The 27,974-nt window shown below is 67.0% G+C and overlaps 2 protein-coding genes across 5 annotated transcripts; both read right to left on the bottom strand.

The window, feature by feature from the left end:
• Positions 1-543: 543 nt before the first annotated feature.
• On the bottom strand, positions 544-5,487 carry LOC135288954 (RNA-binding protein 4B-like). Of its 4 annotated transcripts, none has more exons than XM_064402295.1 (4): positions 5,373-5,487; positions 3,237-3,658; positions 1,509-2,210; positions 544-1,055 (listed from the first exon to the last, which is right to left on the bottom strand). In XM_064402295.1, the coding sequence occupies exons 2-3, from the start codon at positions 3,646-3,648 to the stop codon at positions 1,516-1,518; spliced, it is 1,107 nt and encodes a 368-aa protein (XP_064258365.1). In that variant the 5' UTR covers positions 3,649-3,658; positions 5,373-5,487; the 3' UTR covers positions 544-1,055; positions 1,509-1,515. The 4 variants fall into 4 exon arrangements, with proteins under 4 accessions (XP_064258365.1, XP_064258364.1, XP_064258367.1 ...); XM_064402297.1 differs by lacking the exon at positions 544-1,055 and adding an exon at positions 2,869-2,955 and having other exon boundaries at positions 1,759-2,210; XM_064402296.1 differs by lacking the exon at positions 544-1,055 and adding an exon at positions 2,869-2,971 and having other exon boundaries at positions 1,759-2,210.
• Positions 5,445-27,972, bottom strand: LOC135288905 (spectrin beta chain, non-erythrocytic 2-like). Its single transcript, XM_064402248.1, has 27 exons — positions 27,901-27,972; positions 27,235-27,537; positions 27,002-27,155; positions 25,428-26,601; positions 24,756-24,893; positions 23,470-24,226; positions 23,190-23,392; positions 23,005-23,095; positions 22,638-22,784; positions 21,657-21,920; positions 20,723-20,947; positions 19,944-20,033; positions 18,873-19,142; positions 18,085-18,215; positions 16,511-16,715; positions 15,402-15,776; positions 14,092-14,336; positions 13,305-13,443; positions 12,608-12,692; positions 11,452-11,648; positions 10,260-10,417; positions 10,033-10,111; positions 9,799-9,947; positions 8,353-8,526; positions 7,288-7,330; positions 6,894-7,199; positions 5,445-5,582 (listed from the first exon to the last, which is right to left on the bottom strand). Exons 1-27 carry the CDS (start codon positions 27,970-27,972, stop codon positions 5,445-5,447), a joined length of 6,312 nt encoding a protein of 2,103 aa, XP_064258318.1.
• Between the last annotated feature and the right edge of the window lie 2 nt (positions 27,973-27,974).

Consider the following 27,974-nt stretch of genomic DNA (forward strand, 5'->3'; position numbering starts at 1 on the left):
CGGTAACTATCGAGGCATGAGGATCTGACGCTTCTCCCCTGCTTGCCAGGGTGGCCACACACCCCTGGGCCTGGCCCCAAATCCCCCAGGTGTGGCGATGGCAGCACCCAAGGGTGACCATGGCACCGATCGGTGCTGGTAAGGCAGAACTGACAGCATCACCAAAGGCATGTCCTGGGCTTAATGACCTTAATTAATGAACACCGACAGGCAGGAACAATCTGGGCACAAATGAGCCACTTTGGGGACAAACAAAACAGTCTGTGGACTAATTAGCCCTGGGCAGGTTAAGGGGCAGCTCCTGCTGCCCACGGGAGTAAGAGCTGGGGATTAAAGCCCCTGTGTCACCCCTGGGTGCCCCTTTGGGGGCCCCCAGGACTGTTTTGGGGGTGTCCCCATTTGCAGCAGCCCCTCCCTGGGGTCTCTGGTCTGCAGGGGCAGAGCCAGGCAGGGCACAGGCAGCACGGGGGAGTCCAGAATGTTCCGTGCTGTGTTCTGAGGGGACGTGAGTGCAGAGAAAGAACCGGGGGCGGAGCCAGCGCCGTTTGTTAAAAATTTTGAGTTTTTATTTTACCGGAAAGTGGGGTCGGGGGACTCTAAATCACTTGGGGGGTTCCACCCCCGCCGGCGCGGCGCGGCGGCCTCCGGTCAGCTACAGCGTTGGGCTAAAAACCTACCACTGGATTATCCACCCTCTTAAAAAATAAAGGAAAAAAAAAAAGGCAAAACGACGACTCGGGAAGAGCTCCGGGGGAGTGAGGGGGCGGCGAAGCAAAGCAAAGCTGGCGCTGGGGGACGGCTGCGGCTGCACGCTCACACCTGAGCCTGGGGTGGGGACCCAAAACTACCTGGAAAAGCAAAATCCTGCCCAGGGGGGCGGGGGAAGCTGGGGGAGGGGCTGAGCTAATCCTGCCCGGGCGGAGGACGAGCCGCGCGTCCGTAAGGAATGGGCCCGGGAGCGGCACGCGGCGGCGGTGGCACCCGGCGCGGCCCGAGACGCGCGGCGCCGAGTCGGCGTGCGACGGGACCCCGACGTCCAGCCGCACAAATCTTACCTGTAAGAGAAAAGAGGAGTTGGCGCAGGTGCCCCCGGGACCGATCTGGAACCGTGCCGAGCCCCGGTGCCCTGGGGAGCTGGCAGCAAGAGAGTCCTGACGTGGAGCAGCAGCGGGGCTCCGGCCCCCTCCGACCCTGGGCCCACCAGGACCTGGGCACAGCCTGAGCGAGCAGGAGCTGCCCCCGGGCCAGGGGCTCTGTGGGAACCCCCCACCCCGCAGGGACTGTGCCGGGATGGTGCCCGGCCCAGCAGGAACGCGAGTTACAGCCATGAGAGTGACACCAGCACCGCTCCGCTCACCACGGCACCTCCTCACCACAGCCGGGCTTTAACGCCCGTGGGGCCTGTCCGTGTCACTGTGACCTGTCACCCGCCTCAACCTCAACTGGCACAACTGGGACCACCGGCAGCGGGGCCCCCCCGCGGTGCCGAGAGCCGCCAACGCGCTCACCTCCGGCTCAAAAGGCGGAGTATCGCGCCCGGTCCGCGTACGGGTCCCGCCCGAAGCGCTGCATGTCGTAGAGGGACGCCCGGGCCACCGAGGAGACGGGCGACAGCTGCCCACGCTCGTACGTGTACGCCTCTCCAACGGTGCTGGCCGCGGCGGCCGTGCGGCGCAGGGGGCTCCTGTCCCGGGTGTAATACGTGGAGGACGCGGCGGCGGCCGCGGCGGTGGCAGCGGCGGCGGCGACGGCGGCCGCCGCGCCCGGGGTGGGCAGCAGCGCTCGGTCGTACGCGTCTAAGGTGGTGGGGATGCGGCCGGCCATGGCCGTGGTGGCGGCCATGGCCGAGGACTGGACTTGGGAGTACTGGGCGTACTGGGAGTACTGGGCCATGGTCTGCTCCGCGTAGGCGTCGTACGCCGAGGCCGTGGCGTAGGAGCGGACGCGGTAGCGCTTGTAGTAGTCGGCCATCCCGCCGTAGGCCTCATCGTAATACACGGTCTCCCCATAGCCCGCGGTGTAGGGAGTGCGCACGGCTCCGTACTGCTCGTTATAGGCCTCGGCAAAGTCCGCCACTTGCCCCGGGCGATCGACCGGGCACTCCTTAGACCAGTGCCCCTCCTTCCCGCAGCGGTAGCAGCCGCTCTTGTCTCCCATCCCGGGCGCCGTCCGCAGCCGGCTGGTGGACAGCTGCACGCGCATCCGCTTGCCTTGGGGAGAGACGCGAGAGGCAGGGTCAGTGCGGCCGTGCCGGGGCACCGGCGGGACAGGACGGGACCGGCTGCCACCCCCCCAGCCCTCCGCAGCCACCGGCGCGGGACCGAGCGTGAGCCACCAGATGGACGCTGGACAGCAGCTGACTGGGACGTGCTGCCACAGCCGAGCACGGCCACACCGGCCAGCCCGGCAAACCCCCGGCAGCCCGGGGTCGGACCCAGCACTGCCGGCCCCGTGTGACGGCAAAGCTTCGCGCCGGAAAACGCCGGAGCGGCGGCGAGAGGGATGCGACACCGGGAAGCACCCCGGAGCAAACGGGGCCTGGCCCGAGCGCGGCACGAGGCAAAGCCAAGCGCGGACGCGGCCGGGACAGCTCTGGGTGCAGCTGCGCCGGCCCGGCTGGGTCGCTGGTTTTTGGGGAAGGCCCGGAATGGGGGCGGCGGGACGTGTGGAGCCCCAGCAGCACCGGGAACGCCCGGTCCGGCCCCGCCGCCACGTGGGTGAAGCGCCGGACGCCGCCCTGAGCACCCGGCCGGGAGACGCGCTCGCCATCACCGCCGCCAGCGCCGCGGCTCGAGTCCGGCCGCTCGGCCCCGTCGAGCGCCCGAGCGACGCCGGGCGCGGGGTCGGGCGCCTCCGTCACCCTCTTACCAGGCTGGGCAAGGCTACAAGGGCGGGCGGCAGCCTGGCGTCACCCGCTGCTCCGGCCCGGCACAGGACGTCGCCGTCGGGGTCCTCCTGCGGGGCGGCCGTGCTGGTTAATCAGAGATGGGTCAGTCCCGTCCTCCCCGGCCCAGAGCCCCCGAGCCCGAGCCCTTGCTCCGGCCGCGCCGCGCGGGCGGCCCCAGGAGCTGCGGCGGGGCGGGCACCAACCGACACCAACCCCAAAGCCCCGAGGGCGCTTCACGGCCCCGTGGAGCCGGCCGTGGTCACATCTGGGATCAACCCCGGAGCCGGGGCCAGCGGGATCGTCCGCCGGGAACCCTGGAGCCCTCCCACCGCCCAGCCCCGCGCCTCACCTTGGAACTCGGTGTTGTCCAGCCCCCGGATGGCCTCCACGGCATCTTCAGCCCGCTCCATGTGCACAAAGGCGTAGTCCTTGACGATGTCGCATTCTATGACCGGGCCGTACTCCTCGAACTTGGCGCGCAGCTCTAGGTTGGTGCAGGCGGGGCTGATGTTGCCCACGTGCAGCTTGGTGGAGGCCTTGCTCTTGTTCTTGCTGGCCTCCACGTTGATGCAGACGCCGTGCAGCTTGTGGTGGTGCAGGTTGCGGATGGCGTCCTCGGCCGCCGTCTTGTCCTCGATGTGCACGAAGCCGTAGTTCTTGATGATGTCGCACTCCAGCACCTTGCCGTACTGCTCGAACAGGGAGCGGATCTCCTGCTCCGTCGCCTCCCGCGGCAGGTTCCCGATGAACAGCTTCACCATCGCGACCCGCCTGCGCCGGAGAGCGCCGCCGTGAGCCCCGACTGGCCCCGAAACCCCCCGAGGAACAGCCCCAGCAACAGCCCCAAAACCCCCCGAGGAACAACCTCAGGAACAGCCCCAAAACCCCCCGAGGAACAGCCCCAGCAACAGCCCCAAAACCCACCGAGGAACAGCTCCAGCAACAGCCCCAAAACACACTGAGGAACAGCTCCAGCAACAGCCCCAAAATCCCCCGAGGAACACCCAGAGGAACAGCCCCAAAACCCACCAAGGAACAACCTCAGGAACAGCCCCAAAACCCAACGAGGAACAGCCGCAGGAACAGCCCCAAAACACACTGAGGAACCTCAGGAACAGCCCCAAAATTCCCCGAGGAACAGCCTCAGGAACAGCCCCAAAATTCCCCGAGGAACAGCCCACACACAGCCCCAAAATTCCCCGAGGAATAGCCCCAGGAACAGCCCCAAAACACACTGAGGAACAGGCTGAAGAACGGCTCTCACACAGCTCCAAAGCACCCCAAGGAACAGCCCCAGGAACAGCCCAAGCCTCTGTGAGTGTGAATTCCCTGAATCACCCTGAACCTCTCTCTGTGTGCCCCCCCAAAAAACAGCCTGAGCATCTGTGTATGTGCCCAAGGCTATGCCCAAAAATCCCCTAAATCACCCTGAACCTCTCTTTGTGTGCCCAGGGCTGTGCCCGCCAAAACCCCCCAAGAAACAGCCCAAACCTCTGTGTGTGTGTGCCCAGGGCTGTGCCCACAAGCACCCTAAATCCTCCTGAAACGCCTCAGTCCTCTGGGGCTGTGCCCCCCAAAACACCAAATAAACACCCTGAATCTCTCTGTGTGTGCCCCCAAATCTCCTGAAACTCCCCAAATCTCAGTGTGTCCCTGGGGCTATGCCCCAAACACCCTAAATCCTCCTCAAATACCCCAAACCTCCTCTGGGCTCAGGGCTGGCCCCCCAAACACTCCTCAAAAAAAGCCCCCAAAGGTCTGTGTGTGTCCCTGGGGCTGCAGTCCCAAAGACTCCAAATCTCCTCAAATAAACACCCCAAAACTGCCCCTACTCCTTCAGGGCCTAGCACCAAACACCCCAAATCTCCTAAAAAACCCCGAATCTCATGGTAGCCCCCGGGGCTGTGGCCTCTCACAGGGCACAGCCCCAAATACCCCAAATCCCCCCCAAATTTTGCCTCTTCTCCTTCGGGGCAGAGCCACAAACACCTCAAATCCCCCCCCAAAATAAACAACCCCAAAGCTCTGTTGTCCCCTTCCAACACTGTACCCACACACACCCCAAAAAAACCACCTTAAACCTCTGACACCCCAAAAACCACCTTAAACCCCTGAAAACCCCAAAATCCACCTAATTCTGACACCCCTTTTCCTGCAGGGCAGAGCCCCCAAAACTCCGCACCCCCCACAGAGCAGAGCCACGCCCCGAACCCCAAAACCCCCCAGGCCTGAGACGGCCCCCCCCAAACCCCTCCTGTCCCCCCCAGGCCTGAGACCCCCGTCAGGCCTGAGACCCCTCAGATCCGAGACCCCCGCCAAACCCCTCCCCTCCACAGGCCCGCGACCCCCCCAAACCGGCCCGGATCGCATCCCCCGCGGCCTGCGGGCGCCCCGGCGGGGCGGTGGCCGGGCCTGGCCCATCAGTCCCCCCGGTCCCGGTCCCGGTTCCTGTCCCGAAACCCCCCCGGGCCGCCCCCGCCCCCACCTGCCCCGTCCGCCGCGCGCTCCTCACAAAATGGCGGCGGCGTCTCCCGGCCCCGCCCCGCCTCCCGCGCGCTCATTGGACGCTGGCGCTGTCCGTCAAACGCCGCAGCGTGAAGTCATCGATCCGCTGGGTGAGCCCGCCCACAGTGCGGTCACAGCCAATCACGAGAGGGAGGGGGCGGGGCGAAGGGAGGAGCGGTCCATGCGGCTGCTGCGGGGGGGGGCGGGGGCGGTCCATTCATGGGGAGGGGGGGGCGTCGAGCACTGGAGGCTGTACTGGGAGCGCTGGGAGCAACTGGGAGCACTGGGAGCCGTACTGGGAGCGCTGGGAGCAACTGGGAGCCGTACTGGGAGCGCTGGGAGCTGTACTGGGAGCACTGGGAGCAACTGGGAGCCGTATTGGGAGCACTGGGAGCCGTAGTGGGAGCACTGGGAGCCGTACTGGGAGCACTGGGAGCCGTATTGGGAGCACTGGGAGTTGTACTGGGAGCGCTGGGAGCCGTACTGGGGTCACTGGAAGCAACTGGGGTCACTGGGGGTATTGGGAGTACGGCAGTGCTGGAGGAACTGGGGGCATTGGGGTCTGTACTGGGAGCACTGGGAGCATTGAGGTTCGTACTGGGAGCACTGGGGTGCGCCAAGCTGCCCATTGATGAAGCCCCCTCCCAGTCCGAAACCGGCCCAGCCTCATCCCATCCCATCCCATCCCATCCCATCCCATCCCATCCCATCCCATCCCATCCCATCCCATCCCAATCCCAATCCATTCCCATTCCCATCCCATTCCCATTTCCATCCCCCCCCCGGTCCATTCTCCTCTCAGTCCCACCCCAATCCCCCCAACACGTGACCCCCCCAATCCTCATCCCGTCGCCACCCGCCCCCCCAATTCCAATCTGCATCCCAAACCCACTCCTACTCAAATCCCATCTCTCCCAGTCCATCCCAGTTCCCCTCCCAGTTCCTCCCAGTCCCTCCCAGTCCCCCCCAGTCCATCCCAGTTCCCCTCCCAGTTCCTCCCGGTCCCTCCCAGTCCCCCCCAGTCCATCCCAGTTCCCCTCCAGTTCCCTCCCAGTCCCTCCCAGTCCCCCCCAGTTCCCCTTCAGTTCCCCCCCAGTCCTTCCCAGTCCCCTCCAGTTCCCTCCCAGTCCTTCCCAGTTCCCTCCAGTTCCCTCCCAGTTCCCCCCAGTTCCCTCCAGTTCCCTCCCAGTCCCTCCCAGTTCCCTCCCAGTCCATCCCAGTTCCCTCCCAGTCCTTCCAGTTCCCTCCAGTTCCCTCCCAGTTCCCCCAGTTCCCCCCAGTTCCCTCCAGTTCCCTCCCAGTCCCTCCAGTTCCCTCCCAGTCCATCCCAGTTCCCTCCCAGTCCTTCCCAGTTCCCTCCAGTTCCCTCCCAGTTCCCCCCCAGTCCATCCCAGTCCCTCCCATTCCCCTCCCAGTCCCCCCAGTCCCCCCCAGCACACTCAGACCCCCAGCCTCTGTCTCCAATCACTTTATTGGGGTGGGGGCTGCACGGTGACATCACCGGGACGGGGTGGGGGGGTGGGGGGACACCGCCCCCCCCCCGGGCCCCCCCGTGTCCCTCCGAGCCCCGCGGGACCCCCCCATCTCTACTTGTTCTTCTTGAAGAAGCTGAAGCGTTTCTCCCTCTCCTTGGGCTCGCGGGCCCGGGGGCTCCCTCAGCCGGGGGGGGCACCGGGGGGAGGCTCAGGGCCCTCGACATCCCCTTGGAGGACCCCCGGGGACCCCCGAGCCCTCGCGGAGCCCCCCCCGGGCCCGGCGCGGCGCCGGCGGCGGCCTCGATGCCGCGGAGCCACAGGGCCATGTCGGCCTGGGGGGGACACGGGGACAGTGGGGACACCGGGGGGGGGCAGGGGACATCGGGGACACCGAGGGACAGAGCGGGGTGGGGGTCTCACCTCGTCCTTAGCCTGGAACAGGAATTCCTTCCCATCGCTCAGCCTGGGGGGGGGGGTGGGATCAGCCACGGGACCCCCCCAGCCCCGCTGTGACCCCCCCATTTTTCCCCCCCCATTTTTAATCATTTCCCGGCATATCTGCCCCGTTATTCCCATTTTTTCTCACTTTCTCCCCATTTTTTCCCCATTCTCCCCAATTTTCCCTCATTTTCCTCTGTTTTTCTCCATCTCCTCCCCATTTTTGCCCCGTTTTTCTCCCCATTTTTCCCCCATTCCCCCCAGTTTCTCCCCATTTTTTCCATAATTACGCCCCATTTCCCCCCTATTCTCCTCCCCATTTTCCCCAATTTCCCCAATTTTTCTCCATTTTCTCCCCAATTCTCCCCCAATTTTCCCACTATTCTCTCCCCATTTTTCCCCCAATTTCCCCCCATTTTCCCTAAATTTCCCCCCAATTTCCCTCCATTTCCCCCAATTCTCCCCCTATTCTCTCCCCATTTCTCCCATTTTTCCCCATTTTCCCCCCATTTTTCCCTATTTTCCCCCTATTTCCCCCATTCTCCCCCGCATTTCCCCCCATTTTCCTGTCTATTCTCCCCTCATTTGCTCCCCATTTTCTCCCCATTTCCCCCCATTTCCCCCCAGTTTCCCTCAATTTTTCTCCAACTTCCCCCATTTTCCCCCATTTTTCCCCATTTCCCCCATTTTCCCTACATTCTCCCCGCAATTCTCCCCCAATTTTCCCCCTATTCTCTCCCCATTTCCCCCCATATTTCCCCAATTCCCCTCCAATTTCCCCCCCCATTTCTCCCCCAAATTTCCCCCCAATTCTCCCATTTTCCCCATTTTCCCCTACTTCCCCCCAATTTTCCCCCCATTCTCCCCCATTTTTTCACCCATTTTTTCCACAATTCCCCCCCCCAATTCCCCCCATTCTCCCCCGTTTTCCCCCCATTTTTGCCCCCTTCTCCCCCCCATTTTTCACCCATTTTTTCCACACTTTCCCCCCATTTTTCCCCAAATTTCCCCCCAATTCCCCCAATCCCCCCATGCCCGTTCCCGTACCCCAGCCTGAAGACGTGTTTCCGTTTGCGGTACGCCGTGGCGGGCTGGCAGCGGGCCCCGCGCAGGGGGGTGGGGGGCTCGCCGTGGTACGGGACCCCCGCGCCCGCCCCCCGCGCGTCCTTGAACACGCTCAGGGCCCCCCCCCGCAGCACGCAGTACAGGCTCTGCCAGGACCTGGGGGGCACGGGGGGTTCAGGGGACCCCCAACACCCCCAGAACCAGCCCTGGCTCTGCCAGGACCCCCAAACCCCCCCAGACACAGCCCCGGCTCTGCCAGGACCTGGGGGGGTCACAGGGGGGGTTTAGGGGACCCCCAAACCCCCCCAGGACCAGCCGCGGCTCTGCCAGGACCCGGAGGCCGTTGGGACTTTAAGGGAGGGGCGTGGCACTCAGTGGGCGTGGCCATGACAGGGCGCGGCCGTGTGGGCGGAGTCAGAATGCCCATATAAGGGCAGGTCATATGGGTGTGTCTGAAGGGGCGTGGTTTGTGCGGATCGGGGGCGTGGGTGGGTAAAGGGGGCGTGGCAATGAATGGGGCGTGTCCCCAGGGTGTCCCCAAGGCCGGGCCATGTCCCCAAGGTGTCCCCGGGTGTCCCCGCTGTCCCCAGGGGGTGTCCCCAGTGTCCTGGTGTCCCCAGTGTCCCCAGGCTGTCCCCAGTGTCCCCAGTGTCCCCAAGGTGTCCCCAGTGTCCTGGTGTCCCCAGTGTCCTGGTGTCCCCAGTGTCCCCAGGCTGTCCCCAGTGTCCCCAGTGTCCCCATGGTGTCCCCAGGGTGTCCCCGGTATCCCCACTGTCCTCAGTGTCCCCAGTTGTCCCATGTCCCCGGTGTCCCCAGTGTCCCCGCTGTCCCCAGGCTGTCCCCAGTTGTCCCCAGGTGTCCCAGGTGTCCCCAGGTGTATCCCCAAGGCTGGGCCGTGTCCCCATGGTGTCCCCAAGCTGTCCCCAGGTGTCCCCAGGTGTCCCCAAGGTGCCCCTAGGAGTTCCCAGGGTGTGTCCCCAGCTGTCCCCAGTGTCCCCAGGTGTCCCCAGTGTCCCCAGGTGTCCCCAATGCCGGGCTGTGTCCCCAAGCTGTCCCCAGGTGTCCCCAAGGTGCCCCCAGGAGTTCCCAGGGTGTGTCCCCAGCTGTCCCCAGTGTCCCCGGTGTCCCCAAGGTGTCCCCGCTGTCCCCGGTGTCCCCAGTGTCCCCGGTGTCCCCAAGGTGTCCCCCAGGCTGTCCCCGGTGTCCCCAGCTGTCCCCAGTGTCCCCAGGTGTCCCCAAGGTGCCCCCAGGAGTTCCCAGGGTGTGTCCCCGGTGTCCCCAGTGTCCCCAGGGTGTCCCCGCTGTCCCCGCTGTCCCCGGTGTCCCCAGTGTCCCCAGGCTGTCCCCGGTGTCCCCAAGGTGTCCCCAGTGTCCCCGGTGTCCCCAAGGTGTCCCCGATGTCCCCAGGGTGTCCCCGCTGTCCCTGACCTGTTGGTGGCTCTCTTGCCGGGCGCCTCCAGCTCCTGTTTCCGGCACAGCCCCCCCTCGAGGGTCTCGGGGGGGGGAGGGGCGCGGGGGGGCAGCGTGGCCGCCCCTCCCCCCGGGCCGGGCCCCCCCTCCTGCGCCCCTCTGGGGACCTGGGGAGGGGGACAGGGCTGAGGGGGGTCCCCACAGAGGGGGCCGGGGGTGCCCCCCCCTCACTTTGGGGGTCGGGGGGCTTACCTGGCCCGCGGCGCCGTCGGGGCGGATCCCGTTCAGGGCCGGGGGCTCCGGGGGGCGGCTCTGGGGGGTGGGCGGGGCCCTGGGGGGGGCGGGGACACAGGGGACACCCCCCTGTCACCCGCAGAACCCCCTCCCCAAATCCCACACCTACCCCCCCCCCAACGCCGGGGGTCTCCCAACCCCCCAAAATCTCAATTTTGCCCCCAAAATCCCCGCCCCCTCCTCACCTCTGCCCCTCCCCGCCCCCTCCCCCGTCCTGGCTCTCGGGGGGCACCACCGGGGGGGTCCCCCCGGCGTCGGCCTGGGCCGGGGGGGGCTCGGGGGGCTGCAGCTTCCTCGCCTCCTCCTCCTCCTCCTGCCGCCGCCGCCGCTCCTTCTCCTCCAGCTGGGGGGGCGGGGGGGTCAGGGACACCCCGGTGATGGGGGGGACGACACAGGGATCCCTTGGGACCCCCCCGAGGGTGTGGGGGTGACCCTCAGCCCCCCTCCCCACGCTGTGTCCCCTTGGGGGGCTCCAGTGCCTCCCCCTCCCCTTGTCCTTGCCTCTCCCTGTGTCCCCCATTTCCCCTCCCCATGTCCCCCTCCCCATTTCCCCCATCCCCTCATCCCTCCCTGTGTCCCCTCCCCATTTTCCCCCCATGTCCTCGATGTCCTCCTCTCTATTCCCCCCCGTGTCCCCATGTCCCCTCCCATCTCCCCCATTTCCCCCTCATTCCCCCCATGTCCCCCCAATGTCCCTATGTCCCACTCCCCATTTCCCCCCATGTCCCCCCCATTTTACCCCATCCCCATGTCCCTCCCATTCCCATGTCCCCCCGTCCCCTGTCCCCATTTACCCCCTGTCCCCATGTCCCTCCCTGTCCCCATGTCCCCCCTGTCCCTCCCTCTCACCATGTCCCCCATCCCCATTTTCTCCCCATGTTCCCTCTGTCTCCCTGTCCCCCTGTGTCCCCCATTTTCCCTCCCTGTCCCTGTGTCCCCCCCTGTCCCCAAGTCCCCCCATTCCCATTTTCCCCCGTGTCCCCCCGTCCCTCCCTGCCCCCGTCCCCATTTTCTCCCATGTCCCACCCTGTCCCCCTGTCCCCACCATGTCCCCCGTGTCCCCCCCGTCCCCGTGTCCCTCATGTCTCCATGTCCCCCATGTCCCCCCATATCCCCATGTCCCTCCCTGTCCCCCCTGTCCCTGTGTCCCCCCGCATCCCCATTTTCCCCCCGTGTCCCCCATGTCCCCATGTCCCCCGTGTCCCCCATGTCCCCCATGTCCCCATATCCCCCTCTGTCCCCCATGTCCCCATGTCCCCATGTCCCCCATGTCTCCGTGCCCCCCATATCCCCGTGTCCCCCCCCATGTTCCCGTGTCCCCCGTGTCCCCCTGTCCCCGTGTCCCCTGTGTCCCCCCCCCTGTCCCCGTGTCCCCACCGTGGTCAGGCGGCTCAGGGCAGCGAATCTCTCCTCCCAGGCGGCCGCGGCCTTCTGGAAGCTCTGGTGCCGTTTGAGGAGGGTCTCGGCCTCGGCCAGGCTGGAGCCCAGCTCGGGGGCGCGGGCCAGGGGCTCCCTGCTGGCCAGCCAGGCCTCGGCTGCCGCCGCGTCGCGCCCGAACACCAGCACCTCCAGCACTGGGGACACGGGGGCGTCACCGGGGCACCGGGGGCACCGGGCAGGGACACTCCGGAGCCACCCTGAGTCACCCCGGAGCCACCCCGGAGCCACCCCGGAGCCAGCACCGCACACTGAGAGGGGACACAGGGACACCCCAGAGCCACCCCTGAGCCAGCACCGGGCACTGAGAGGGGACACAGGACACAGGGACACCCCTGTGCCACCCCGGAGCCACCCCAGAGCCACCCCTGAGCCAGCACCGCGCACTGAGAGGGGACACAGGGACACCCCGGAGCCACCCTGAGTCACCCCGGAGCCACCCTGAGTCACCCCGGAGCCACCCCGGAGCCAGCACCGCACACTGAGAGGGGACACAGGGACACCCCAGAGCCACCCCTGAGCCAGCACCGGGCACTGAGAGGGGACACAGGACACAGGGACACCCCTGTGCCACCCCGGAGCCACCCCTGAGTCACCCCTGAGCCAGCACCGCGCACTGAGAGGGGACACAGGACACAGGGACACCCCTGTGCCACCCCGGAGCCACCCCTGAGTCACCCCTGAGCCAGCACCGCGCACTGAGAGGGGACACAGGGACACCCCAGAGCCACCCCGAAGGCACCCCTGTGCCACCCCAGAGCCACCCCTGAGCCAGCACCGGGCACTGAGAGGGGACACAGGGAGCAGGGACACCCCTGTGCCACCCCTGGGCACTGTGAGGGGACACAGGGACACCCCTGTGCCACCCCTGGGCACTGAGAGGGGACACAGGGACACCCCTGTGCCACCCCTGGGCACTGTGAGGGGACACAGGGACACCCCTGTGCCACTCCTGTCCCCCTTTGAGAGGGACACGGGCACAGGGACCCCTCAGTTCGCACCTTCTGGGTGGGGGCAGCACCCGAGCCTGGCACAGGGGACATGAGGGGACACGGGGGGGGACACAGGGGACACGAGGGGTCCCCCCAGTCCTCACCAGTCTGCAGCCAGTCCAGCTTGTCCTGCCAGCGCTCCCCGATGTCCCTGCGGCGCTCCTGGAGCTCGGCCAGCTCCTGGGACAGCTGGGGACACAGGGACAGGGACTGGGACACGGGATGGGGACAGGGACAGGGACAGGGGTGGGGACAGGGACAGGGGTGGGGACAGAGACTGGGACAGCTGAGGGGACAGGGACAGGGACAGGAGTGGGGACAGAGATCGGGATGCGGGATGGGGACAGGGACAGGGGTGGGGACAGAGACAGGGACACGGGATGGGGACAGAGACTGGGACAGGGGTGGGGACAGAGACTGGGACAGGGATGGGGACAGGGACAGGGATGGGGACAAAGATTGGAGCACAGGATGGGGACAGGGACAGGGACGAGGGGACATGCTCGGGGACAGGATGGGGACAAGGACACGGGGACTGAGATACAGGGGTGGGACACAGGGAGAGTGACAGGGACAGGAGGGGACACGGGATGGGGACAAGGACACGGGGACGGAGATACAAGGATGAGGTTGGGACACAGGGACAGCGACAGGGACACGAGGGGACACAGGATGGGGACAGCACCGTGGAGATGAGGATTTGAACGAGGGACGTGGGGCTGGGGGCTTGGGGACAGTGACAAGCACGGAGAGGCGGGGATGACAGCGCGGTGGCAGGGTGACACAGGGGCGGGGTCCCACCTTGTCGGCCTCGTGGTGGCCGCGCTGCAGCAGCGCGGTGGCCGCGGCCACGCAGGCCCCGAAGGAGCCCTCGCGCGCCTCCAGCTCAGCCCGCAGCCCCTGGTGCTGCTGGATCAGCAGCTCGGCCGCGGTGACATCCCTGCCGGGGACGGGGACAGGGACAGGGACACCACGGGGTCACCTCGGGGTCACGAGGGGACACCCCGGCTCCGCCTGGGCACAGCGGGCAGGGCTGGGCCACCACAGTCACAGCCCCACGCTGGGGTCACCGTGGTGTCCCTGGGGTGTCCTTGACATGTCCCCAGGGCTGTCCCCATGTGTCTGTGTGTCCCCGTGTCCCCAGGGCTGCCCCCATGTCCCCAGGGCTGCTCCCGCATTCCTGTGCGTCCCCATGTCCCTGTGTCCCCACCCCCCATCTCCACGTTGTCCCCATGTCTCAGTGCTGTCACCCTCATCCCCATGGTGTCCCTGTGTCCTTCCTGTCCCCGCAGTGTCCCCGTGTCCCTACGGTGTCCCTGTGGTGTCCCCATGGTGTGTCCCCTGTCCCCATGGTGTCCTCAAAGTGTCCCCGTGTCCCCTGTCTCCATGTCCCCCTGTCCCCATGGCGTCCCCATGCTGTCCCCTGTCCCCACGGTGTCCCCATGTCCCCATGGTGTTCCTGCGGTGTCCCTATGGTGTCCCCTGTCCCCGTTGTGTCCCCATGGTGTCCTCGTGGTGTCCCCTGTCCCCGTTGTGTCCCCATGGCGTCCCCGCGGTGTCCCCGCGGTGTCCCCTGTCCCTGTCCCACCTGGGCCGCTCGCGGGCCTGCAGCTGCAGGGTGACGCCGTCCATCCAGAGCCGGAGGTCGCGGGCGGCGCGGAGGAACCGGAATTGCTCCACGCTGTCCCCGAGCAGGCGGCGCCGGCGCTGGCAGCGCCCGCGGAGCTCGGCCCAGGCCGCGGCCACCGCGCCCTCCTGCGCCCGCAGCTCCTCCGCCCGCGGGCCCGCGTACGCCGCGGCCAGGCGGCCCGCAGCCTCCTGGACAGCTGTCACCTGGGACACGTGTGACAGGTGTGACAGGTGTGACACGGGACACGTGTGACAGGTGTGACAGGTGTGACAGGTGTGACAGGCGGCCCACGGCCTCCTGGACAGCTGTCACCTGGGACACATGTGACAGGTGTGACAGGTGTGACAGGTGTGACAGGTGTGACAGGCGGCCCGCGGCCTCCTGGACAGCTGTCACCTGGGACACGTGTGACACGGGACAGGTGTGACAGGTGTGACAGGTGTGACAGGTGTGACAGGTGTGACAGGCGGCCCGCGGCCTCCTGGACAGCTGTCACCTGGGACACGTGTGACACGGGACAGGTGTGACACGGGACAGGTGTGACAGGTGTGACAGGTGTGACAGGCGGCCCGCGGCCTCCTGGACAGCTGTCACCTGGGACACGTGTGACACGGGACAGGTGTGACAGGTGGTACATGGGACAGGTGACATATCCCACTCACAGCCACCTCCTGCACTGCAATGTGTCCCTCCCTGCCTCTCACCTGTCCCCATCCCCACATCTGTCCCTGTTCCACCTGTGTCTTCACGTTCACTCACCTGTCCTGGTGCCCTCCTTGTGCCCTCCCCCTTGTGCCATCCCCTCCCCTGTCCCCTCCTTTGTCCCCATCCTGTCACCTGTTCCCATCCCCTCCCCTGTCCCCATCCCCTCACTTGTCCCCTGGCTGTCCCCATCTCCTCCCCTGTCCTCTGTCCCCATCCTCATCCCCTGTCCCCTGTCCCTCTTCCTTCATCTGTCCCTGTCCCCTCTCCCCTGTCCCCTGGCCGTCCCTGTGCCCTCCCCTGTCCCTGTCCCCTGTCCCCTGGCTGTCCCTGTCCCCTGGCTGTCCTTGTCCCCTGTCCCTGTCCCCTGTCCCCTGTCCCCTGTCCATCCCCATCCCCTCCCCTGTCCCCTGGCTGTCCCTGTCCCCTGTCCCCTGTCCCCTGTCCTGGTCCCCGTGCCCTCACCTGTCCCCGTGCCCTCACCTGTCCCATCCTCTTACCTGTCCCCATCCCCTCCCCTGTCCCCTGGCCGTCCCTGTCCCCCGTCCCTGTCCCTGTCCCCTCACCTGCGCGCTCAGGGCCTGCACGTCGTGCTCGAAGGCGCGGTGCTGCCTCTCCAGCCCCTCGGCCGCCCTGAGGTCGCGGCCCAGCTCCTCGGGCACCTGCCGGGCCTTGGCGCGGAGCTGCTCCAGCACCTGCCGCGCGTCGCGCCGGAAGCGCTGCAGCTCGTGCGCGGCCGCCAGCTCCTGCGCCCGCGTGGCCACCAGCTCCAGCAGCTCGGCCCAGGCCTCGTTGAGCCCCGCCTGCCACTGCGCCACGGCCGCGCGCTCGGGGTGGCCGCCGGCGATCAGCGCCGCCGCCGCCGCGTTGGCCGCGTCCACCCGCTCCTGGCCCAGCCCGCCCGTGTCCCGGGAGAACTCGCGGAACTTGTCACGGAGCAGCTGCGGGGACACGGGCGGGGTCAGGGACACGGATGGGGTCAGGGGACAGGGGGGAAAGGGGATGGGGGGGACAGGGGACAGGGGATGGGGTCAGGGGACAGGGGATGGGGACAGGGGTCAGGGGACATGGCAGAAATGGGACGGGGGACACAGGACAGGGGTCAGGGGACATGGGACAGGGACACACGGGACAGGGGTCAGGGGACAGGGGATGGAATCGGGGGACACAGGACAGGGGACAGGGGGACACGGAACAGGGACACACGGGACAGGGGTCAGGAAACACAGGACAGGGGTCGGGGGACACAGGACAGGGGACAGGGGGACATGGGTCAGGAGACATGGGACAGAGGTCGGGGGGTCAGAGTGACACAGGGACATGGGACAGGAGGACACAGGGACAGGGGCCACTCCTGGTGACAGGGGGACATGGGACACACCAGGGTGAGGGGGGCACTCCTGGGGACAGGGGACATGGGACACCCCCAGTGACAGGGACACACCCGCTAACAGGGGGACACAGGACACACCAGAGTCAGGGGCCACCCCCAGTGACAGGGACACCACTGGTGACAGGGGGACACAAAGACCCCCCCAGTGTCAAGATGACCTGGGGACCACCTGGCACCGAGGGACTCCTCAGTGTCACAGTGCCCGTGTCCCCCTGTGTCCCCTCAGTGTCACAACACCCGTGTCCCCCCGTGTCCCCCCGTGTCCCCTCAGTGTCCCCTCACCGTGACGTGCTCGAAGTCCTGTCCCAGCTCCCGGGACGCCGCCACCACCTCTCGCTCCGAGATCCACTGCTCCAGGTCATCGAGGTCGCGGCGCAGCTGGCACAGCCGGTGGTGGCCCTGCAGGGTGGCCCTGCGGTCCCCGGCCAGGTGACACAGCCCCGCATAGAGACGCTGCAGCTGCGCAGCGCGGGCACGGAGCCGCTCGCTGCAGGGACAGGGGACAGCGCGTCAGTGTCACCGGGGACAGCCGTGTCACCGGGGACAGGGGACAGCGTGTCAGTGTCACCGGGGACAGCAGTGTCACCACGGACAGGGGACAGTGCGTCAGTGTCACCGGGGACAGCCGTGTCACCAGGGACAGGGGACAGCGCGTCAGTGTCACCGGGGACAGCAGTGTCACCACGGACAGGGGACAGTGCGTCAGTGTCACCGGGGACAGCCGTGTCACCAGGGACAGGGGACAGCGCGTCAGTGTCACCAGGGACAGCGTGTCAGTGTCACCGGGGACAGCAGTGTCACCAGGGACAGGGGACAGCGCGTCAGTGTCACCAGGGACAGCCGTGTCATATGGGGACAGGGGACAGCATGTCAGTGTCACCGGGGACAGCTGTGTCACCGGGGACAGGGGACAGCGCGTCAGTGTCACCGGGGACAGGGGACAGCCGTGTCACTAGGGGGGCAGCAGTGTCACCAGAGACAGGGGACAGCGCGTCAGTGTCACCGGGGACAGGGGACAGCCGTGTCACTAGGGGGGCAGCAGTGTCACCAGAGACAGGGGACAGCGCGTCAGTGTCACCGGGGACAGCTGTGTCACCAGGGACAGGGGACAGCGTGTCACCGGGGACAGCCGTGTCATATGGGGACAGGGGACAGGGGTGTCACCAGGGACAGCCGTGTCACCAGGGACAGCCGTGTCACCAGGGACAGAGTGTCACCAGGGGCAGGGGACAGTGTGTCACCAGGGGCAGAGTGTCACCAGGGACAGCAGTGTCACCAAGGGACAGGGGACAGCCGTGTCACCAGGGGGGCAGGAGTGTCACCAGGGGACAGCTGTGTCACTAGGGGGGCAGTAGTGTCACCAGGGACAGGGGACAGCAGTGTCACCTGGGGGACAAGGGGGCAGAGGTGTCACTCAAGGGACAGGGGACAGTGGGCTCAGGGGACACATGAACCTCGGGAACAGGGGACACAGGGACAGCGGTGTCACCCAGGGTACAGCAGTGTCACCAGAGGACATGGGGACAGCAGTGTCACCAGGGGGGCAGCAGTGTCACCAGGAGGGCAGAGATGTCACCAGGGGACAGTGGTGTCACCAGGGGGACAGGGGTGTCACCCAGGGGCAGGGCACAGCGGTGTCACCAGGAGGTCAGAGGTGTCACCAGGGGACAGGGGACAGCAGTGTCACCCAGGGACAGAGCACAGCGGTGTCAGGGGACACACGGCCATCAGTGACAATGGACGTGGTGACAGAGCAGGGACCTCAGGGGACAGCAACACGGGGACGGGGCTGTCAGGGCACACGGTGGCGGGGGTGTCCCCAGGGTGTCCCCAGGGTGTCCCCAGGGTGTCCCCACCCGTCGGGGTGGCCGCTGGCCGCCATGGCCCGGCCCTGCTGGGCCAGCAGCTCCACGGTGCCGCCGTAGTCGCGCAGCTCCTGCTCCAGCCCCAGCTGCCGGCTCAGCATGGCCTGGGCGCCCGGCTCGTCCTGGGGACACCGCGGCGTCACCGCGCTGCCACCGCCCCCCGGCAGGAGCCCTGCGTGCCCCTGACCCCTCCAGGCCGCTCACTGACCCCCCAGACCCCCCAAAAACCCCACAAACCCTTCCCAATCCCTCTGAACCCATCACAGACCCCCCCCACAGACCCCCCAAAACCCCCATAAACCCTTCCCAATCCCCCATAACCCATCACAGTCCCCCCCATAGACCCCCCCCAGACCTCCCAACCCCCCCCAAACCCCCCCAAACCCCCCCAGACCCTTCCCAATCCCCCTGAACCCATCACAGACCCCCCCACAGACCTCCCAAACCCCCCACAGACCTCTCCAGAGACCCCAAATTCCCCCCCAGACCCTTCCCAATCCCCCTGAACCCATCGCAGAACCCACACAGACCCCCCAGATACCTCCCAGACCCCCCAAACCCCCTCCCCACATCCCCCCTACCCCCCCTGGCACCCCCAAACCCCCTCCCCACATCCCCCCTACCCCCCCTGGCACCCCCAAACCCCCTCCCCACATCCCTCCTACCCCCCCTGGCACCCCCAAACCCCCTCCCCTCCACCCCCCCCAGCACGGGGGTAACTCTGCCGCCCCTAGGGGGGGTCCCGGGGTGGGGGGGGGGGGTCCCGGCCCCGTGCCCACCTTGGCCTTGTCCTGGGCCAGCATGTGCAGCTCCCGCTCGCCCAGCCAGGCCTCGGCGGCCGCGGCGTCGCACAGGAAGCGCTGGGCGGCCAGGGCGGCCTCCAGGCGCCGCTGCCTCCGCGCCGCCTGCTCCCGCAGCTCCCGCCAGGCCTCCCGCAGCGCCGGGACCCCCCCGGGGACCCCCGAGCCGGGCACCCCCCAGCCGGGCACCCCCCGCTCCAGCAGCTCCGTCACGCGGCGCTCGCGGCCCTGCAGCTCCTTCTGCAGCGTCTGTGGGGTCGTGGTGGGGGTTATGGGGGGGTCTGGGGGGGTTGTGGGGGAGATTGGGGGGTCTGGGAAGGGTTTATGGGGGAGATTGGGGGCTCTGGGGGGTCTGGGAGGGGTTTATGGGGGAGATTGGGGGGTCTGGGAAGGGTTTATGGGGGAAATTGGGGGGCTATGGGGGGGTTTATGGGGGAGATTGGGGGCTCTGGGGGGTCTGGGAGGGGTTTATGGTGGGAATTGGGGGGTTATGGGGGAGATTGGGGGGTCTGGGAAGGGTTTATGGGGGAGATTGGGGGATCTGGGAGGGGTTTATGGGGGAGATTGGGGGCTCTGGGGGGTCTGGGAGGGGTTTATGGGGGAGATTGGGGGGTCTAGGGGGGTTATGGGGGGTCTGGGGGGGTTGTGGGGGAGATTGGGGGGTCTGGGAAGGGTTTATGGGGGAAACTGGGGGGCTATGGGGGGGTTTATGGGGGAGATTGGGGGCTCTGGGGGGTCTGGAAGGGGTTTATGGGGGGAATTGGCCGGGTCTGTGGGGAGTTTATGGGAGAAACTGGGGGGTCTAGGGGGTCTGGGAGGAGTTGATGAGGGGAAAATGGCGGGGTCTAGGGGGGGTTGATTGGGGAAATTAGGGGATCTGGGGGGTTTATGGGGGTTTATGGATCCATGGGGGTCTGTGGGGGAAATTAGGGGGACTGAGGGGGGTTTATGGCAGAAACTGGGAGGTCTAGGGGGTCTGGGGGGGTCATGGAATGAGTGCTGGGGGCTCACAGGGGACACAGGGGGACATTTGGGGACCCTCTGACCCACCTCGTTCTTCTGGAGCAGCAGCTGCACCGAGGGCAGGTCCTTGCCGTGGTCCGTGGACGTGGCCAGGGCCTGGCGCTCCTGCACCCACAGCTGGGGACACGGGGGACATCGGGGTCAGTGGGGACATCGGGGTCAGTGGGGACACGGGGGACATTGGGGACATCAGGGACATGGTGGACATCGGGGTCAGTGGGGACATTGTGATCCTTGGGGACATCAGGGACATTGGGGACATGGGGGTCCTTGGGAATATGGGGGTCAGTGGGGACATTGGTGACATTGGGGACATTGGGAGCCTCGGGAACATGGGGGACATTGGGGTCATGGGGTCATTGGGGACATCAGGGACATGGGGGTAATTGGGGATATTGGGGTCATTGGGGTCACTGGGGACATGGGGACCATTAGGGACATCGAGGTGATTTGGGACATTGGGGACATTGGGGACATTGGGGGTCATTGGGGGTCTGGGACAATGCAGGGACAGGGATGGGGGTACTCAGGGACTGGGGGTCAGGAACAGCCATGGGAGGAAGAATTTGGGGTTCAGAGATTCGGGATCAGTAATGGGGGGGTCAGGAATAGGGGGAGGGGTCAGAGATTTGGGGTCAGAGATTCGGGATCAGAGATTCGGGGTCAGAGATTCGAGGTCAGAGATTCGGGATCAGAGATTCGGGGTCAGAGATTCGAGGTCAGAGATTCGGGGTCAGGAATGGGGGGTCAGGCAGGGGGGTCCCCGGGGTCAGTGCCAGCCCCCGAGGGGGGCTCCCCCCACTCACGAGCTCGTCCTCCAGGTCCCTGCGGAACTGGTGCAGCTCCCTGGCGGCCGCGAGGCTCCGCCCGCGCTCCCGCAGCGGCTCCCGCAGCTCCCGGAACTGCTGCTCCAGCTCCCGCACCTGCTCCTGCACCCCCGCGCTCCGGGGGTGCCCCGGGCTGAGCCCCCCGGCCTGCGCCCGCAGCGCCCCCACCTCCTGCTCCCGCAGCGCCGCCTGCGTCTCCAGCAGCTGCGGGGGATTGGGGGGTCAGGGACCCCAAAATCTGCACCCCAAACAGCCCCCACCTCCTGCTCCCGCAGCGCCGCCTGCGTCTCCAGCAGCTGCGGGGGTTTGGGGGGTCAGGGACCCCCAGGCGACCCCAAAATCTGCACCCCAAAGAGCCCCCACCTCCTGCTCCCGCAGCGCCGCCTGCGTCTCCAGCAGCTGCGGGGGATTGGGGGGTCAGGGACCCCCCAAAATCTGCACCCAAAAACCTGAACTCTAAAAGCCACAGCCAAATCCTGCATCAGACCTGCACCCCAAATCTGCATCACAAAACGTGTGCCCAAAAACCCGAACCCCAAAACTTGAACCCAAATCCTGCATCACGAACTTTCACCCCAAAACCTGAGCAGCCCAAAATCTGCACCCTAAACCTTCACCCCAAAACCGGAGCACCCCAAAATCAGCGCCCTAAACCTTCACACAAAACCTGAGCACTCCACATCCTGCATCACAAACCTGCACCAAAACCTGACCACCCCAAAATCTGCACCCTAACCCTTGACCCCAAAGCTGCTTATCCCAAACCCGCATCCCAGACCCACCCAAAACCCACACCCCAAACCTGTACCCGAACCCTCCCCCCAAACCTTCACCCCAAAACCTTCACCCCATCCCCCACAGCCCCCACCCCCCGTTTTCCCCCCGCTCCCATTTCCCAGCCCCCGGCCCTGACCTGGTGCCGGGTCAGCAGGACCCCGACGCTGGTCAGGTCCTGGCCGCAGTGGCCGGAGCGGAGCTGGGCGCGGACCCCGGCCAGCCAGGAGCGCAGGCCGGCGCAGGCCTGGGCGCAGCTCTCGGCGCGCGCGGCCTCGGCCAGACCCCGGCCCTTGGCGGCCGCCGCCGCCTCCACCTGCGCCCACAGCGCCCGCAGCTCCTGCCGCGGCGCGGTCACTTGTCCGGCCAGCGCCGGCCGCGCCCGCGCCAGCTGCTCGCCGTCCTGCGGGACACGGGACACGGAGTTACTGGGAGCACCAAAAAATCATGGAATTGTCAATGTGAAGGTTGGGATTGTGGAATTGTTGAGGTTGGGGCTGTTTAGTTGGGGTGATGAGGATTGGACATGTGGGGTGGTGGGATTGTTGAAACTGGACCCGTGGAACCATCAAGGATGGACCCAAAAAGCCATGGAGTTGTCAATGTCAAGGTTGGGATTGTGGAATTGTTGAGGTTGGGGCTGTTTAGTTGGGGTGATGAGGATTGGACACGTGGGGTGGTGGGATTGTTGAAACTGGACCCGTGGAACCATCGAGGTTGGACCCAAAAAGCCATGGAGCTGTCAGTGATACACGGGATCCTTGGGGTTGGCCCAGTAAATTGTGGGATTGTGAAGATTGGACCCATGGGATGCTGAGATCATCAAAACCGGACCCATGGAGTCGTGGAATTATTAACACTGGACCCACAGAACCACGGAATCACTGAGTTGGACCCGTGGAATCACAGAACTGCTGAGGTTGGACCCATGGAATTTTGTGAATTCTGTGGAATCACAGAACTGCTGAGGTTGGACCCACGGAATTTTGTGACTTACACCCCCCACCCATATCTCACCTTTCCCAAGGGCCGCCCCTTCCTGGATCCCATTTTCTCCCCATTTTCCCCCAGTTTTTCCCAATTTCTCACCCATTTTCCTCCCGTTTTCCCCCATTCCCACCTTCTCCAGCGCCTCCAGCCAGCCCCGGTTGGCCGCGAGCTCGGCGGCGAAGGCCTGGTGCTTCTGCCACTTGCCCTGCAGGTCCCGCGTGCCCTCGTAGGACACGTCCCGAGCCACCGGCAGCTTCTCGTTCAGCCACAGCGTCAGCTGGGAACGGGAACAGGAATGGGAACGGGAATGGGAACGGGAATGGGAACGGGGACACAGGTCAGGATCTCTTCCCACAGTCCCATCCCAGCCCAGTTCTCACCTTCACCCCATCCCCATTTTAACCCCATCCATCCCCGATCTCCATCCCAATCCCATCCCAATCCCATCCCAATCCCAATCCCAATCCCATCCCAATCCCGATCCCGATCCGTCTCACCTCCTGCCCATCCTGCAGGAACTTCTGCAGCTCCCAGTTATCCCGCAGCCGCCCCAGCAGCTCCTGGGCCGATTCCCGGATCTTCTGGTGCCTGTGCCAGGGCCGGGGGTGGATGAGAGACCCCATTCCCATGGTATGGGACGGACTGGGATGGACTGGGATGAACTGGGACTGGTCTCCCTCACCTGCTCTCCACCGACTCCACCGTCTCCCGCACCTTTTCCGCGTGGACGCCGCCCTCGTCCAGCAGCTTCCGCCCGGTGTCCGTGAGCGCCCGGACGCGCTCGGCGCCGGTGTCCAGCGCGGCCAGGAACTCCTCCAGCCTCCTCACAGCCGCCTCCGCGCCTGGCACCGTGCCCGGCAGCTCCGTGTGGGCCAGCGTGTGCTCCTGCGAGCCAGGATTGGGATCGGGATCGGGACAGCGCCGGAGCCCCGGGATCCCCCGGAACACCCCCATCCCCTCACCTGCTTCCCCAGCGTCCCCTCCACCTGCTTGGCGTCCCGCAGGAACACGTGGAAGGCGACAGCCTGGGCCAGGAGCCGCTGCCGCTTCTCCCACACCCGGCCCAGCTCCTCCCAGTCGGCATCCAGCGCTTCCAGGCGCTGCAGCAGGGACAGGCTCTGCGGGTCCGTCTGTCCCCGCGTCACCTCCCGCCCGGCGGCGCGGGCGCTGCGGTAATCGGCGCCGTAGTGCGAGATCTCGGTGCGGAGGCTCTCGTGCTGCCGCAGGGAGCCCTCGGCCTCGGCCAGGGACGCGGGGACATCCTCGGAGCCCGCGGCCGCGCGGGTGCGGGACAGCCAGGCCTGGAGCGCCGCCAGGTCCCGCAGGAAGCCCTGCAGCCGCCGCGCCTGCCCCAGGGACTCCTCGCGGCTCCGGTGGCACCGGCGCAGCGCGTCCCACTCGGCCTCGAGCCCCGCCAGCTCCTCGCGGATCTCGGGCGCTCGCTCCGGCTGCTCCCCCTGCAGCTTCTCGCCCTCGGCCCGCAGCTCCCGCAGCTTGCCCTGGATGGCGTCCAGGTCGCGCCCCATCCCCGACAGCTTCGCCTGCAGAGCCGTGATCCCCGCCAGGTCCCGGCCCAGCCCCCGCGTGGCCTCGATGGCCGCCGTCTTCTCCCGCATCCAGCCCCGCGTCTCGTGGCATTCCAGGCGGAAATTGTGGATGTTCAGCGCCGCGGTCAGCGCCACCTTCTTGCGCTCGGCCAGCGCCCGGAACCGCTCCCACCTGGCACGGGCGGGATCGGGGCACGGTGGGACAGAGCCCGGGGAGCGGCCGGGGTGTCCCGGCCCAGAGAATCCATCCCCGGAGCATCCAGCCCTGGAGCATCCCAGCCTGGAGAAATCCATCCCTGGAGCCTCCCAGCCCCGAGAATCCATCCCTGCTCAGAGAATCCATCCCTGGAGCGTCCGGGCTCCGAGAATCCATCCCTGGAGCATCCCAGCCCAGAGAATCCATCTCCGGAGCATCCAGCCCTGGAGCATCCCAGCCTGGAGAATCCATCCCTGGAGCATCCCAACCCAGGGAATCCATCCCTGGAGCATCCCAGCCCAGAGAATCCATCCCTGGAGCATCCCAGCCCCGAGAATCCATCCCTTCCCAGAGCATCCCGGCCGGGAAAACCCCTCCCTGCATCCCTGGAGCATCCCTGGCTGCCCGGAGAACCCACCCCCGCCTGGAGCGCCTGGAAAATCCATCCCTGCCCGGATCCACCCCCGATCCCCGCCCGGAACGGCCCCGCCGGGCCCGCCCCCACCTGTCCCGGAGCTGCTCCCAGGTCTCCCGGGCGCTCTCCCGGTTCCTGTCCCCGGATCCCCGCAGCTCCTCCGTGACGCGGCCCACGGCGGCCACGCGCGCCGCCAGCGCCGCCAGCTCCGGCTCCAGCGTCTCGAACCTGCGGGAGCGCCGGGAATGACCGGGAATGACCGGGAATACCGGGAGTGCCGAGCCGGAGCTGGGAATTCAGGCAAGGCTGGGAACCACGGCAACACCGCGCCAGAGGTGGGAATGCCAGAAACCCTGGGAGTGCCACAAATTCTGGGGGTACTGCGCTGGAGGTGAGAATTTAGGGAAATTTGGGAGCGCTGGGAATACGGTGTTGGAGGTGGGAATTTTGGGAATGCTAGGAGTATCTCAGATCGAGGTGAGAATTGAGAGAGTACAGGGAATGCTGTGTTGGAAGTGAAAGTTCTGGGAAAACGGGAACACTGGGAATGTTGTGGTGGAGGTAGGAATTCAGGGAATACCGGGAATAATGGGAATACTGGAGACATCCTGAGGAAAAACGGGAATAACGGGGTATTCTTGGGAAAATTCCTGGGGGAATCCCAGTGGGGGCGACCACGGGCACTCCGAGACTTCCCGGGAATAATTCTGGGGATAACTCTGGGATTCCCACGGTGCAGCACGGGGAGCCCCGGGCGCTCACCGCTGCTGCACCACCTCCAGGTCCTCGATGCGCTCGGGAATCTCCATGGAGAGCAGCCACTGCTCCCTCTCGCCCACCCAGAGCGCGCAGGCATCGGCCTCGCTGCGCGCCGCGAACAATCCCAGCGCGTCCCGCAGCTCCAGGCGCCGCAGCTCCGCCCGCTCCTCCAGCTCCCGGTGCCGCCGCTCCAGCTCCGCCAGCCGCTCCGCCAGCCCCGGCAGCACGTCGGGAACGTCGGCGGCATCGCCGGGCAGAGCCTGCTCCCGCAGCGCCGCCAGCGCTGCCCCGCGCCGCCGCAGCTCGTCCTGCAGCTCCCGCAGCCGCCGCTCCAGCATCCCCGCCGAGCGCTCGTCGTGCCCGAGCTCCGGCCCCGCCACTCGCCGGGCGGCGGCCGCCAGCCACGCCTCGGCCTCGGCCGCCTCCGCGTCCAGCTGGAATCGCCCCGCGGCCGCGCGGAGCCGCCGCTCCCGGGCCCCGGCCAGCGCCGGCAGCGCCGCCCAGAGCGACTCCAGCTCCCGGACCCGGCGGGACACGGCGGCCGCGGGGTCCGGGGAGCCGGGAGCGGGGCCCGGGGGTCCCTCGGAGGGGTCTGTGGGTCTGCCGGTGGGTTCCGTGGAGCCGTCGGGGCGTTCCGAGGGTCTGGCGGAGGATGCCGAGAGTCCCGCCGTGGATGCAGGGGGGGATTCCAGGGGTCCCGGGGACGCGTTCTTGGATTCCGGGGGTCCCGTGGGGGGTCCCGTGGATCCGGTAGCGGATCCCGCTGACCCAGGGGCGGCTTCCACCGATCCAGGGGTGGCTTCCACCGATCCAGGGGCGGCTTCCACGGATCCCGCGGCTCCGTCGGGGGCTCCCTGCGCCAGCAGCTCCCGGCCCCGCTCCAGCAGCTGCTGCAGCGGCCCCGCTCGTCCCCCCAGCGCCCCTCGGATGGCCTCGAGCTGGCTCAGCATCCGCAGGGCTCCCGGCAGGTCCCGGCCCAGCTCCGGGCAGCGCAGGAGCCGCTCCTGCTCCCGCATCCAGGCCTCCTCCTCGCCCGCGTCCCACAGGAACTTCCAGAGGCGCCGGGAGCGCTCCAGCCGCAGCCGCCGCTGCGCCGACAGCGCCGAGAGCCCCCGGTAGCGCAGCTCCAGAGCGGCCACGCGGGCCCGCAGCTGCTCCGGGGGGCACGGGCGGTACCCTGGGGGGCACGGGAAGGGGTCAGCGGGGCTTGGGCGTTAGGGGGTCGCAGAGTTTGGGCGTCCTGGGGTCTGGAATCTCACTGGGATCAGGGGTATGGTGTTTAGGGATGGCGATTTTGGGGGGTCCCAGGGGTTTGGGATTCAGGGATGCTGAGGATTTGGGAGACCCAGAGTTTGGGGGTGCTGGCGGTCTGGGATTTGGAGGTCCTGGGGTTCAGGGATTCGGTGTTTTGGGGCCTCGGTTTTTGGGGCTCACAGTTTTTGAGGTTCTGCTAGGTCCCGCTTTTGGGGGTCTCAGGTGAGTGAGGGTCCTGGGATTCAGGTGTCGCTGGGTTTGGGTGTTCCGGGGCATCCCAGGGGATCCCAATTTTGGGGTTCTCAGTTTTGGGGGTCACTCACCGCCCCCCTCCCCGAGGAAGCGCTCGGCCGCCGCCCCCACACTCCGGACCCTCTCGGCCTGGGCCGCCACGTCCCCCTCGACCAGGGCGTGGATCTGCAGCAGATCGTCCACCTGGCTCAGGTGCTGCCCGAAATCCCGCGACTGCAGCCGCACCTGCGGACACCGGGGGGGTCACGGGGGGGTCCCACGAGGGGATCCCACCCCCACCCCCCTCCTCCAGCCCCCTCCCCACCTCCATCTCCTCCATCCAGCCCATCAGGTGCTCCAGGTCGCGCAGGAGCCGCTGCAGCTCCAGGTGCGCCCGGAGCCGCTCTCGCCGCGCCGCCACCTGCGCCCGCAGCGCCTCCCAAAGCGACACCACGTGGTCGCGCCGTGTCGCGATGCCGCCCATGTCGTGATAGCGCTCGGCCTCCAGCTCGGCGGCCACGGCGGTGACGGCGCGCACGCGGCTGCCGTAGGCGGCGATGTCGCTCTCGATGGCCTCGTGCTTGCGCAGCGCGGCCTCGACCCCCCCCAGGGACCCCCCGAAATTGTCCTGGAGGGGGGAAAGGGGGGTGAGGGAGGGGACACTCCCGGGACCCCCCCGGAATTGTTCTGGGGATGGGAGAGGGGGGAGAAATGGTAAAAGGTGGGGGGGACACGCCAGGGACCCCCCGAATTGTCCTGGGTGGGGGGAAAGGGGGGTGAGGGAGGGGACACTGCCGGGACCCCCCCCCGAAATTGTTTTGGGAGGGGGAAAGGGGGGTGAGGGAGGGGACACTCCCGGGACCCCCCCGGAATTGTTCTGGGATGGGAGAGGGGGGAGAAAAGGTTAAAATTGGGGGGACACGCCAGGGACCCCCCGAATTGTCCTGGGTAGGGGGAAAGGGGGAGGTGAGGGAGGGGGCACTCCCGGGACCCCCCCAAAATCATCCTGGGGTGGGAGAGGGGGCAGAAATGGTAAAAGGTGGGGGTGACACTCCAGGGACATCC

This window comes from Passer domesticus, chromosome 37 (genome assembly GCF_036417665.1).
Source record: "Passer domesticus isolate bPasDom1 chromosome 37, bPasDom1.hap1, whole genome shotgun sequence".
Lineage (NCBI taxonomy): Eukaryota > Metazoa > Chordata > Aves > Passeriformes > Passeridae > Passer > Passer domesticus.

Coding starts and splice junctions, on each gene's coding strand:
- LOC135288954 (XM_064402294.1), bottom strand. CDS start 2,769: ATGGCGAGCGCGTCTCCCGGCCGGGTGCTCAGGGCGGCGTCCGGCGCT.
- LOC135288905 (XM_064402248.1), bottom strand. CDS start 27,972: ATGTCCCTGGAGTGTCACCCCCACCTTTTACCATTTCTGCCCCCTCTC. Junction 7,331..8,352: donor AAACACGTCTTCAGGCTGGG/GTACGGGAACGG, acceptor CCCCCCCCCCAG/GCTGAGCGATGGGAAGGAAT. Junction 5,583..6,893: donor CACCCCCCCACCCCGTCCCG/GTGATGTCACCG, acceptor CCCCCCCCGCAG/CAGCCGCATGGACCGCTCCT.